This window comes from Schistocerca piceifrons, chromosome 2, assembly GCF_021461385.2.
Source record: "Schistocerca piceifrons isolate TAMUIC-IGC-003096 chromosome 2, iqSchPice1.1, whole genome shotgun sequence".
NCBI classification, from domain to species: Eukaryota; Metazoa; Arthropoda; class Insecta; order Orthoptera; family Acrididae; genus Schistocerca; species Schistocerca piceifrons.
In genome coordinates this window covers 444,590,249-444,604,744 of record NC_060139.1, presented here as the reverse complement: position 1 = coordinate 444,604,744, position 14,496 = coordinate 444,590,249, and the positions used below count along the sequence as shown (strand labels likewise).

The following is a 14,496-nucleotide window of genomic DNA, read 5'->3' as shown; positions in this document are numbered from 1 at the left end:
CATACTTCAGGCCAAAACTAGTAATACACACATCGAAAGCTTTGGTTTGAAAATTCTCATTTAGTGCACCCAAAGCAGTCCACGTCATTTTTATTCTCCTGTGTATTTAGTTCGCTACCTGTCCCGTTCTTGTCTTCATTTAACCCAAATACGCAAATCGTTGACTGGCTTTATGATTTTATTTTCAAGTTTTACATTATTGTTCTCAATATACATTGTTTTAAACTTGTCGTAATAGATTTTCAGCCCTGCTTGCAAACTAGGTCTATTGACTTTCTCCATTCGTTACTATTGTTTGTCTGCGCTGCAGGATAACGGTATGATGTCATCAGCAAAACGTGCAATAGGAATAAAGAAAAGTAGACAATTTACATGCTCAACCAAACAGGGTTCCGTGAATAACAAGCTAGTGTTACTGCATACGTAACGATTATAGTGATAACTCAGTAATCTATAAATAAGTAACTGCATTGGATTTACATCAAGGAGAACGAATGTCACAGTAGAGGCGACTGTGAATCACGTGCCTTTTCTTTCTAGCGTGCTGAAGAACTTCCGCGAGAGCAAAGTGTTCCAGAAGCTGTACGTACCGTCGCACAACAGAGCCACTCCCTACCTGCTGGGAGTGATGGCCGGCCTACTGGTGTACCGTGGACGAAATCTGAAGAGGAAAATGAACGAGGTATTTTAACGTACATTAATGGGCACAGTTTTATTCTGTTCATAAGGTTTTGCGGGGTTTTCTTGTGATGTAACAGCAAAAAATGGCAGTGTTTTATATAGTACTAGCTGAGAACCCGGCGTTGCCTGGGTATGCATTCATTCCAGTCTTCTAACAGCCCATCTCCTCCTTCCCCCTATCTCTGACCATGTGCCCCCCCCCCCACTCTCTCTGACCATTTCCTCCCCTCCTCTCTCTCTCTGTCCATCTCCTCCTCCTCTTTCTCTGACTGCTCATCTCTTTGTCCTTCTCTCTCTCCCTATCGCCATATTATGATTCCCACTCCAATTTTCTGTTTCTAAGCTCCACAGTATTTCTTTCCATATAGTAAATAATGTATGTACCAAGTTTGGCTGATGTCGATTCAGGAACTTTTCAATCGCGACTTTGCCAGGGTACGCACCTGTCACATGCATGCCGCCTATATTTAACGTCTTGAAACATGTTTGTAGACGTATTTCACCTGTATCTCTAGCGAATTTCGCCCCGCAGTTTCGTTTTCACGCAGCTGAATGTTTATGACGTCGTAACTCCAAAACTTTGTGTCTTACAATGAGATTTTTTGACACGTAAATTGAGTAGTATATGCGGATACTGTCTGCAACATGTGCTATGAAAAGGTGTAATAAGGTTCAATAAATTACAACGTTGAGCCTGATGCTTCAGTTTTACTGCACCATAAGTGAAAACATAGTAAGCGATAAACATTCTTCTTCAATCTTTTTGCTGCGGGTGTCAGTGAGAATAAGTCTCATAAGGGTGCGTGCAATTATGTGTACAGTTTGTTACAAGTCACGAAGTGTCCTCGTTCTCAAATATTGGATGAATGTAGTTTAGCTATTTGCTCTTCGTGAGGTACGCATCTGTTTCACTCAACATTCGCACCCGTTTGAGAGTCTGGTGCCTCTTACCCCCTCAGTAGTTCTTTCAAAAAGGTAAGTGTTATGTATATCAAGTGTGGTTGAAATTTATCCACTGGTTTAGGAGGAGACGTGATGCATAAAAAAACATACATTTTGTAACGTTCTTTGAAAATGTGTTGGTGTTTTTGTGTGCCAATGAATAAGAAATGCGTCTTGTTTGTGTATTGCCAGTTTACTGTGTGATGTGTTATTGAGCAAATGACTTAATCTGCAAAACCCTACGCAATTTTGATAATCCCTCTGAAATATACTCAGTCTCGTAAGCACCGAGTTTTATGGTCCTGTACAAAAAATCGACAAAATTCCCTGTGTAAATAAACAAAGAAATTTTCCTTAGCTCTAGAGTCGCAACGGATGTAATCTTGGTATTCTGTTCTCTCCACAGTAGGCATAGAAATTATTCAATCTTGGCACGGGGAAGTGCAATGCCGGCCGTAAAATAACTTCATACGAATAATATCAGTAGATTGGTTGATAACTGAATAACCTTGCAGATGTTCAGTGAAAATACTGGGTATTGGCTCAGCGCTGTGTAATGCTGCCTGCATTGAAACTGTTACAAACATTAATATTTTTCTGAATCTTGCACATTAATACTTTTCTGATGCTGATTGAAAAACGATTTCTTTAAAAAAATATTCACTGTTTTTAAATAAACACGACATGGAAGAAGATGAGGTACTGATAAGGGGATATCCTAAGACCAAATGCTTCAGTTTGAAAATTGTATTCAAAATAAATTTCCTCCTTCTCAAAATCTGATATGAAACATTTTACATTAAGTTCCAAATTAGTGAACTTCTCAACTGTTCTACAATCCTCATTTACTGTCGTAATTAAAAACGATTGGATCGTTACATGGCAGAAAGTCTGACATCGTTTGACAAAACAGATTACAAAATTTAACTTGTCTGTGTCAGGATTACAAAACGCACAAAATATTACAAATGGGGTATACGTAATCAACCTATACATTAAATCTGATGGAAAACACTTGGTTCCTACATTCAAGGGACAGCACTGTAAAAATTATTGAAAGCCGCTTGCGTTACTGCATACTTAAAACTAAACATACAAAATTTCATTACCTTACAAATTTGTTCCAGTTGCTTTACCTCTGAGTTACAGTATCATTCATCACTTGATTTTATAAAAACTGTATTATGCTGCGTCCGTAGACCAACAACTGAATTCTCACAGCTGGCCATTAGCTTGAAGTCTTACATCTTACCTACGACAGAGTGCAACGGCAACTGCTACTGCGCTCCGCGCGCCTCTACTTCCAATCGCTTCTGCCACTCAGACAACATCTTTGGTTCAGTTGTGTCGAAAACACAATCTCTTCTGCATCCGACAATCGTTTCAGGTAATTTTTCATTATTTATATTACAAAAACGGGCTCCACGTACAAGTGGACCCCTCACAATTTTTATAATACACTGCCGGGAAAAAAATTAGTAAATCTGGAAAGACGACGTCGAGTGTGATCCGATGACGGCATATACCACGTGGGATTAGTATATGTGCTTATAGTGGTTTCAACGCCGTCCGTCAACAAATAGCGCATTTGCATAGCTACCAGAGCACCATCTGTGTCTACCACCAGGGGATAGTAGATTTGCTGAAAATGGTTTCACAGTCGTCTGTCAACAGATAGTGCAGTACCATAGCTACCAGAGCGCCATTTGTGTCTACCCTTTAATAGGAACGCTCACAGCCAGACAACCAGAAGGCTCAGTGTGGTGCAAACATGTGAAGCAAGCAAGCAACCATGGTTTGACCAACTTTGACCTTATGATATTGAGAAATAAAACCGAAGGGAAGCCGTCTGTCGTTATTGTGCCCTGAGGTAATGTGAAGAGTAATTGGTGAAACAGATCCAAGACTGAATCACACAAGGTTCCAGAAAACGGGGTGGACCTCTCATAAGAGTAAGTCAGTAACTAGCAGCTGTAGGCAATACATGGTAATTTGCTGAACATACAGAATACAAAGCGCTGTGGTGACTGTTCGTGACCGTCCTACATTCAGCAGCAAATTAAAGGGCAGAATGACCATTGTGGGCTAACAACTCACTCCTCTAAGCTTTCCATAACATTACAAAATTAAACTTCTGTTGAGGCGTTTCAGAAATAACTATTAAAATGTAATATATGTAACATCCAATAACGAATGACGTACGAAGATTAGAGCCAATGTAAGTATTTTCTGGTAAACAGAACCAACATTACAGTTAATAAACGAGCTACAGTCTTCGGTTACTGTTTTATAAATACGTACTTTATATTATTCTTCTAGATAAGATACTATTTTACGTTAAATTAACACACTATACACTGTTTTCCTACAACAGAGAAGCTGATAGTGACATGCTGTCGTATGTTAACAAGTACCAACAATGAATATAGCAGCGAACGCGTTGCTCGAATTACAAATGCAAATCACCCATGAAACATATTTGAATGCCACACAAAATCCACATGAATACCGAATAACGACATGTAGAACAGCAGGAACAGCATAGCCTAGGGGCATCAGATAATGAAAAAGTAGAAACAGAGCAACGCATTTAATATAGTGGTCATGATATATGGAGGAATTTGTCCCACACAGACACCGCGGATCCCAAGCAAAACAACTCCAGGAAACTTCCATGCCTTATTCATGTTTTAAACAACACAATGTTGTCATACTTCCTGTCGCAAGATGCACATAGCTTTAATGACATTGAGAGAATTATCTAAGCTCAAGCCGTTTCAGCCGTGATTGAACTGGTGGGAAGATAATGTGAGTACACGGACAGCGTATTCATTCACACCTAAAGTCGCCATGGGAAAGACGTATCAATAATGATACAGTAAATTTGTGGGAAGACATTGGTCGCGTACACCTGTTCATCAAGGAAAATAACAGCAAAAGACTCATAAACGTATCACAAGAATAAGGGTAAACACAAGAAATTTTACAGGCTATCATAAAGACAGTCAAAAGTAGTAACGGCTTAAGCTCTATGTTAAATTATCACACAGACATGGATAACATTAAACCACATGTCCAAAATGAGCAAAGATGATCCACCACATTTTTCAAAGAAAATAAGTATGTCATGTTGCCTGCAAAAAATGCAGGAGAACGAATGCAAGGGAAGGCAAGACCCAGGGTACTGGATTTGAAATGTGAAAACAAAAATAAAGCTATGAATTATTAGGACACCTACAACTATTTAGTCCCCCTTATGGAGAAGGATGATGCATGAAACAGTAAAACAATCCATCACGAGTACAACTTTCAGCAGAATTTCATCAGTTTGAAAATCTAAATCATATGAAAGAAATGCCATCTGCGCTATTAACACATATGCAGTCCCATAGTGATTTCTACTTTTGACCTCACTGCTTGGACAAAAGCAGACCTGGAAGTAATCCAGAGAAAGATTTGGGAAATGTTCATGACTTATGGCAAACAGTATCTTAAATCAGTTGTTGAAAGACTAATCATTCCACTTGAGAAAGGGTTAGGGGGCTTGCAGATACTGAACAGCGACACAGAATCAACTTTGCAGTATGTAGCAGTTCTAGTATTTCTACAAAAGCACTTCATCAAAAATGTATCAACACTAACTACAGACATAAATTGCGTACCACTTAGTCACCACGGTAAAGCCAAAAATAATTGATACCAAAATGAAAGGTCAGGTAAGAAAAGAACTACACATGGAACATGTAAATGACTTCAGCCAGAGCCATGTCGATTTTCAGGCATCGAGTAACTGACAACGCGGCTTACAACCAGAAACGGATTTTTGACAGCGAAACTGTAATGGAGAACTAGCGAAAGTATAACCAGAAGGAACAAGGAATATACAACAGTAAAATGTACAATAAAATTGAAACACTAGGAAGGCTACCAAATAACGAAATTTCACTTTTTGTGCGCATATACAAGGTCCAGTTACATTAATGTAACCACTACCTACGTTCGAAGTCAACGTGCAATAAGCATCCACGGATGGAAGATGGTAACAGCTGGAGTGGAGAGAATATAAAGCGTGTCGGCGGGATGCGGGAAACAGTGCAATCGTTTCTTAATGCGGAAATGGACCGATATGTCAGATACCCAAAAGGGCGCACTCATTGGCTTTCGGACCAAGGGTGGAAGCGTTTTCGAAGCGGCTAAGTTTGTAAACTGTTCATGTGATGCCGTACTTCAAGTATACCATACACGGCAAAAGGGCGCTATACCAAACCAGCGCCTAGGCCACTGTGCACCATGGGCCGTAGATGACAGGGGTGAACGACGGCTGTGGAGACGTGTACGGGGGAACAGAAAGTGCAGCTGTTGAGCAACTGCCGGCAGCGGTGGCCGAGCGGTTCTAGGCGCTTCAGTCCGGAACCGCGCTGCTGCTACAGTCGCAGGTTCGAATCCTGCCTCGGGCATGGATGTGTGTGATGTCCTTAGGCTAGTTAGGTTTAAGTAGTTCTAAGTTCTAGGGGACTGTTGACATCAGAAGTTAAGTCCCATAGTGCTCAGAGCCATTTGAACCATTTGTTGATACTGGCCGCCCAAATGAACCAAGGGACTTCCGACGGTGTCTCCTCAACGAAAGTCCAGTAAAAGTTGCTGGTGTGGGCCTCCATAGCCGGCGCCTGGTTCATGCGTCCATGGTAACTGCTGTTGATAGGCGACGGAAGCTGCAAGTTGCAAACGAATATCGCAACTGCACATCCTGTGAGCTTTTCAGATAAATAATGTTTTATGCTCCATCAGAGGCCGTAAGCGTGTACAGCGTAAAACGTTACAAAACAAACACTACGTAACTATCATTGGAATGGTCCATGCAGGAGGAGGGAGCATTATGCTCTGGTGAATATTTTCGTGACATTTTCAGAATGATCTCGTCATTCTAGAGGGCACAATGGATGAACGGGGACTGCGTCCACCTCTACACGCAGTGTGTTTTTCCTCAGCACGATGACATCTAACAGCACGACAATGCAGCGCGCCACACAACTTGCAGTGTACGTGCGTGGTTCCAAGAGCAGCAGGGTGAATTTGCCGTGCTCCCCTGGCCACCAGACTCTCCGGATTAAAACCCAATCGAGAATCTGTAAGGCAAACTCGATTGGGCTCTCCGCGCTATGAATATTCAACCGAGAAATGTAGCACAGATCGTCACGGCACTGGAGTCAGCGTTGCTCTGCATCCCTGTAGGTACCTTGCAGCACCTCGCTGACTCTATCTCTCCCTGCACATCTCTCAGCGGTCCGAGCTGGAAAAGGTATTTATTCAGGGTTTTGACAGGTGGTCATATAATGTGGCTGAACATGTCGTATCGGTCCGTGCACGATAGTGTTCAGTACCAAATGGTTCAAATGGCTCTAAGCACTATGGCACTTAACATCTGAGGTCATCAGTCCCCTAGACTTAAAACTACTTAAACCGAACTAACACACACATCCATGCCCGAGGCACGATTCGTACCTGCGACCGTAGCAGCAGCGTGGTTCCGGACTGAAGCGCCTAGTACCGCTCGTCCACAGCGGCCAGCAGTTCAGTACCAAACCCCGCGTGAAAATCCGATTTTTCAAGGGGGCGTATGTCGGTTCTATTGATCACAGACATGAGACCATCTGTACATCTCTCGGAAGAAAGTGCATACTGTAGCTATCCCACAGTACAGGGTCAAAATTTCCATGTTACACGCTACCTCCAGCCCAGGAAAATTGAGAAGATCGGTTGTTTCGTTAGGATTAGGTGTGACCTGGGATGTATTTTAGGCAGCTTATAAAATACCATTCGTTCATGGGCGGTCCCTGCGAAATCCCTGAGAAACCATGATTTTTGGGTATGAAAAGTACCAGTTGTGGGGACTGTCACTTTTATAATTCTATTCATGACAAATCGTCGGAATTTTTACCATGAATTCTTATCATGATATTGTCGGGGAACCTTGAAAGTTTCTTCGATATCTTTATCCACTACCGAGATCCACTCTTGCAGTTAAAATGGGCACCTAATATCCGGTCTGAGGCTTAAATTTAGATTTAATTGACGTACTGAACAAGTAGAGTAGGTTCTAGGGTCATCGCTTGAGTTCTGTGGTCGTGAAAGAATATTTTTAGTCAGAATTCTTTTACCAACAAAACTTTAAGACACGCTATCACTGTAATGGTCACTTCCTGTATAAAGTATGCCCAAAGTAACAAACGGCAGTGACCAAAAATTAGCTACGGAGGGTCTTTACATGCCTGAAAAGAAAAATTATAGAGAACTAGAAAGACTGCAAATCCAGTAAAATATTTCTAATGACATTTTTACATTTTTAAGATACAAATCATAAGCCGGGCGTTTCCGATTAGTTGCGATCGATGAGCAAACCAGCCAAAAAAATTGTAAAGCAGTCGATTTGTGTTAACCTTTTATTACGTGTACTTATTTGTTGTTTATATGTGTCAATGTATATAGTTGTGTCGAAGTATATAAACTGGCAAAACTTCACTGTCCTATAGAATTGGCTTTTAATATCCATCACAACCTGCTGTGTCAGGGAAAAAAAGGGAACCAGCGGAAAGATGCTCTTGTCGGAGCACAAAAAAGACCCTTAGAGAAACTGGGGAATCATTTCCCTCGATCCCTATTCATCACTTCTTTCCAAAAGTGTTGGCATGGGAACATATTTGCCCTTTTTTATGGTGAAAGAGAGCAGTAAAGAGACTGTAGAAGAGAGAAGAGACAGTGGTGGCTGAGAGAGTAAGTGGCAGTGAAAACGAAAGAGAGGTGAATGAAGACGATAGCAGTAGAAGTCAAATAGAGAGGAGATATCGATGATCAGTGAGAGTGACAATACAAGAGAGAGATCAATGGAGAGTCAAGCACGGAGAGCCAAAGAGAGAGGAGACATTGGAAATGAAAAAGACCCATGAATGGAGACCATATATATGGTTGAGGGGCCTGGGCCTCCCAGACAGACGAACTTTACCACGCATGAATAGGGATAGGTGCACCTTGGACCGAATTTTAAAATGTGGGCATAGGGGATAAATAAGTTCACCCCTCCCACAGAACGTTTGAGGTGCCGAGGTATGCTGGAGACACTGGCAGTGGTAAAGAAAGACAAAAGGAGACAGTGTAAGTGAGAGGAGAGACAGTAGCACTGGGGTGTAGTGTAAATCAATGGGAGAAAAAAGATACATTTAATGGCAGTGAGAGGGAGATGCTGAATATGAGGGCTTAGCTACAAAGAGAGTCTGTGTAAAAGGATTTAGAATGTGCTGTATTAAAGGACCAGGAATATCTTCGCATGGCAAAATTTTTGGTGAGGAAGGCCGAATGAGGACTGAAGCCGCAGGTTCCCAATATCCCAATATCCCATATCTTTTGAAGAGGAGCGTATTCGCCTGTTTTGTGATCCGACAGGAGCATTCTTCCGCTGGGTATTAGAAGAAATACATGATCAAATTTTTAGGAGGTTTTGGGTTATAATGGGTGTGAAATTTAGTTCACGTCAGGCAGAAATGACTGTTTTAACCTGGGTGGGCATCGAGTGAAACTCAGCTTGAACGGCAGATGAAGGTACATGATTCCATGCTGATTCAACTGTAGTATTCTAATTGTGTGTGTGTGTGTGTGTGTGTGTGTGTGAGTGTGTGTGAGGGGGAGAGAGAGAAAGAGAGAGAGAGAGAGAGAGAGAGAGAGAGAGAGAGAGAGAGAGAGAGAGAGAGGGAGACTGGATATAGGAAAGAAAAGGCTAAGATCACAAATTAATTGTCGGCTTGACGTTTTTCCAGCGATGAAATTGCTGTAATTGCGAATCTGACTAGTTCCATATACCTATAGGTGCAATTATGATCCACAGTACACGCATGTTAACTCACTACGACAGAGTCCAAAAGTCCATCAGTGGTAGCGGCTGCCGAGTGTTGGAGTGCCAGACTCAAGGCAACCCACTATCTTACGTTTTCAGTGGAGGGGAGACCAAGAGAGCGTGCTGACGATGGCGAGAATCTGGCACCCTCTGTGTCGACGTAGGGCAGCACGGCCAACACCGAGTTTGGCACTGTCTCGTTGACAGGCAACGAACGTAAAGCATAGCCAACTGCCTTAACACGTCAGACATGTAGGTCATAATGTCAAAATTACTAGCCACACGAACCAGAGAAGGTCGCATAGTATACTCAGTGGGACTTCATGCGACTACGCCAAGTGTTGCACCCGTATCACAATGACAATTGCAGCGTTCGTCACGCTCGAAGTCTCTACACATGAGGACGGCCACCTCGAATCTCTACGCATGATCGGGACTCGCATGAAAAGACGACATGTTGCCACCGCATTGTTCCGTGTGACTACTGGGCGCCCGCTGTCTGTGCGTCTCTTTCTGCTGCCGTGTCAAGGGAAGCCGCTACGCTGATCACTATTCTGGCATTCTAAAAGTCGCCGCTCTGTCTGCCTCTATGCTTCTCTTGCTGGGAACAAGCCCATTTCCTGATTCAAGCAACGTGACGTAACGGTACGATCCTGCGCGGCAGAGTGAACGATATCTGTCCTCTATGGCACCTGTCGCGTGGGGCTGCTGAGATCCTGCATGGCTCTATGGCCCTTCAGAACTGGAATTACGCTCCGTGAAAACTACGGTTCGGTAGTTTCGGTACACTACATAAATGATGTAGTAATTGGCAGCATTACCGATAGCACTGGTATGGAAAGAAACATAAATGCAAGTGTAAGAGAGAAACGGGGAACCGACTACTTCTCTTAGTTTATTAAATTAGTTTGTTTGTTTGTTTTGCACACAGAGCCGCACATCATTCAGTCTTAGTCCACTGCGTATTTTATATCCTTACAGAATATGAATTACGTTTTATAGCTAATAAAAATAAGTTTATCGCTAACTTCTGCACCGTTATGTAACCAAAGCAATTACTTTTGATGTAAGAACAGTTTACCTTCTGTGACTGAGCATTAAGTGGAAGGGCTGGGGGTGCGGAGGTAGGCGTAATACCAGTAAAATCCACGGATACTCTTAAAACTAAACTTTTAAAAACAACATGAAATAATTGATTTACAATAATATATCAAAAAACTTTACAATGAAATTTTTAATTTAATTTAATGTGGTACTTTGGCCAAGAAAAACTTTACAACCGGAAGTGAGTATAACACATGCGGTCATCATATCAAAATTACTGCAGTTTCTCATTCGTCTATCTTTGCTCTATGAAACAGTTACAAAAGAAAACACAACTGTCAGAGGTTGTCTCTGGAAGTGACACAAAAATAACCATCTGAATACAGTACATATGAGTAGCATGACAAGTTTTCGGACTCCCCTTCCCGCAGAGTTCTCTTAGTTAAATATACGCCACAGCTGAGCCACATACAACACTCCTCGTATTCAGACCCCTGGGTGACGACGTTAAATATACGCCACAGCTGAGCCACATACAACACTCCTGGTATTCAGACCCCTGGGTGACGACCGTTCTAATCACCACAGCTCACTATAACTCGAAAAGGTAATGAGCGGTACTATCCACGGTGTCATCGATACCGACCAAAGGCATTCTGTCCGCAACACGTCGTGTAGCATTGTGACGCAGCCCGGTGCTCCGCTCTTCCGCCTCGCCCTCTGGCTGCAACCGTTCTCCACGGAGCTGGCCCCGGCCGCCTCTCGTGGCAGTCAACAGAGGGCGACACCTGAGTGGCGCTGGCCGCGCCACACTTAAGTACCGGCGCGGGAAGGTTTCGCTCGGCTTTCAAAGGCACACTACATAAAATTATGTCTATAACTATTGTTATTATTTGGTTCTCAATAGAATGTTCTTCATCATGATCAAAGGCAAAAGTTTCCTGTTATTTTGATAAATACGAAACTTGTTTATGAACACACAAAAATGTTTTAAATAAAATCGATTAAGTATTGACGCGCTGTCTGACATAATCTTGTGTTGAGGTTCTTCTATTTGACTGCGTTTTCTAGCGGTATATGATAAATCTGCACTGTTTTCTGTATGTTTTTAGTACGAAATTCCTCTGTCTCACTTTACAAAACAACAATTCTCGATAAAACCTGAATTGAACATTGACAGTTTCAGTTTTGCTGTATATACTGTTTGCTTTTAAATAATAACCAAGAGGATATTTATATAGGGCAAAAATGTTACGTAGGTTGCCTGGCACTTTACGCATCCCCACTCAGTTTCTAGACAGTTCATGATTTTCGGTTTTTAGGGGAATCTAGTAAGACACTGATCGCATACGCAAAGAAAACAATCATTATAGCGTAACGCCGGATAGATATGCAACACCCCTAATGCACAGGTAATTTGGGTGTGTACTTAATGGACCAAACCTACCAGGAAAACTAGGGTAGTCTATTTTCACTTATAACAGTCTGGGGTAGCCTACATTAGGCTATAGCAGTTTTACAACTCTATTCAGAGCCCATCGATTCATTATTCGCCTGAATGCTGTGGGATCCCGACCAGCATGACCAGCAATATCAAGGAATACTAAATAGCAACCTCATCAGGCCATGATGTTGCTACTGTCGAATTTCGTCACGTGCTGGTAGATGTTTGTCCTCGTTAAATGAGAGACAATATGATCTTCTCAGAAACATCCAACATTCAACAGTGGCTCCTGAATGTCAAAAATCAATGAATGATCTTTCTTCACATACAGGATGTTTCGAAATACATTGCGTAAATCAACTAAATACATGTAATAAAAACATTACAAGAACTGTAAACGCACCCTAAATCTCTACTCAATATTCTGGAAGCGGCAGGCTGGTGTCCATGCAATCCAAAGGCTTCAAGTCAACTGAAGCAGTGGTCATTGTTCAGGGTGGCCTGCCTCCTCCCACCCACCCACCCACTTGCCACGGCCAGTGTGGTCTCCTTTGTTTAGGCCGTGATGGTCAGCGAAGGGGGGCCAGGGGAGGATGAGGACAGGGCTTCCTTTCGCTCCTCCAGACAGTGCTCTGCCTCTTCGCTAGAGGTGGCCCACCACATGCAGGTAGATGTGACGTCTTTGTACCGTATAGCTGTCCTTTGGGGCCTTTTGCCATCAGTGCAGTTCAGCAGTACAGTTCACTCCTCCCAAAAGCCCATGGCCGGGTGTGACACACAGTGAGTTGGAGGCAGTATCTAAGACAAAAAATGTTGGCGGCAGGTTACTAAACTTTTTGTGTGGGCTGCAAATGGTTGCAGGTGTCTCTCGCTGTCCTTAAGAGACGAGATAGCTGCATGACAATAACTTTGTTTCATTCATAAATATTGAGAGGTTCCCTAGAAGCCCTGAGAAATGCTCCTAGGAGGCTGCGCACTTGCACAACAATAACTCTGCTTCAGCCATAAATTTCAGTGTTTTCCGTGTCACGAAGTTCCTTGTAAATGTTTCCCTGGACGTGGCGCACCTGCAAAGCGATATTGCTGCCATAAATTTTCGCTGTTTACAAGAAGTCCCAGGTCACGAAATTCCTTGTAAATGTTTCCCAGGAGACGACACAGCGACACTTCTACCCAATTCCACCAAAAATCTTGACATAAGGACATGTTCTGCAGAACTTCCATCAACCTAGAATTCTGATTGGCTGTCCATTCAAACTGGCTTGATGTTTCCAAGCTACAGGCTGCTGGACAAAGCCTTTACCGACTTGCCTGGCTGTTGGAGGCACAAAGGCTCCAGTGTGTTCAGACCTGCATTCATCCACAGGTTTGAATGCTGCACTCTTACTGGTTTGTCCAGTAGAAGTAGTGGTGGCGGGATTGAGTCTATATAAGTCCGCCACCTATCTTACTCATCCTCGTTGTGTGCTTGTTTGTAATTGTATCAGTAAGCCTTGTCAGTTTTTGGTGCGCTGATTTTGTTGTTGTTGTTAGTGGGTGTTTTTTTTTTCTACAATGAAATGCAGCAGCAAGTTCACAGAAAACAGCAAGAGCCCAAGATTTGCAGAAGACAACGAACTATCGTGTAAGTATATAATGTTGTTTACTTCCGTAGATCTGTGAAAAAAAGTGTGTTAAATCCCATACTTATTTTCTCTTCAGTAATTCCGTTTCTTTCCGTTGTTATAGATTACCTGCAGGATATTATACTGGAATGTGATTAGAAGGAGGTGGTCAGACCTTCGAAAACTCTCCGGACTCCTGTGCTAAACCCACAGTCAGAACTGCCCTGTAAGTATAACTTGTTCTTGTTGTAGTAGTAGTAGTAATAATAATAATAATAATAGAAGTAGTAGTAGCAGCAATGGTTTCACATTCAAATTTTTTTTTTCTTTTTACAGCCTATATGCCAGGAGTGCTGGCTATGCTGTAGGAGGAGAAACCATAACAGCCTCTAGCTGTTGAACAGTCTCCAGCTGTGAATTCATCATCTCATCAGTCAGATATGTATAGAAAATAATAATTCCAAAGTGGTTGTTATGTATTCTTTTTTCAAAAAATCATACATTTCTTCCTTTCTCCATCTTCTAGATCAGATTAGCTACGAGCTGGATGCTGTTCAACAGTCTCCAGATCCTGCTGAGTCACCTCACCAGTCGTGTAAGTAGAAATTAATATTCTGACGTCTGTGTGGTATAGGAGTTTTTTTCCCTAACGACTCAGTATTTTGTTACAGCCTGAGATATCACTAGATTCGACCGGTGGCTCCTGGGCGGCTTGGACTCTGAGATGTCTGAAATATTCAGTGACCGAGGGCAATCTGGGTTCGAGCTGCCCATCCCAGAATGGGCAGATGCAGTACCCAAGGACCTTGATGAGATGATTGTCTCCTGGAGCCAGAACGATGAATTTAGTGGTACTGCTGACTTAGGTGAATTATTATAGTTGCACGTTTTTTTTC

The 14,496-nt window shown here is 42.4% G+C and overlaps 1 protein-coding gene across 1 annotated transcript in view; it reads left to right on the top strand.

The window, feature by feature from the left end:
- The window catches only part of LOC124776760 (nose resistant to fluoxetine protein 6-like), a 381,483-nt gene that overhangs the window by 315,371 nt on the left and 51,616 nt on the right, over positions 1–14,496 (top strand). Inside the window, exon 10 of the mRNA XM_047251897.1 lies at positions 541–682. Within this exon, the coding sequence (XP_047107853.1) occupies positions 541–682 (142 nt within the window). The remainder of the gene's footprint in view (positions 1–540; positions 683–14,496) is intronic.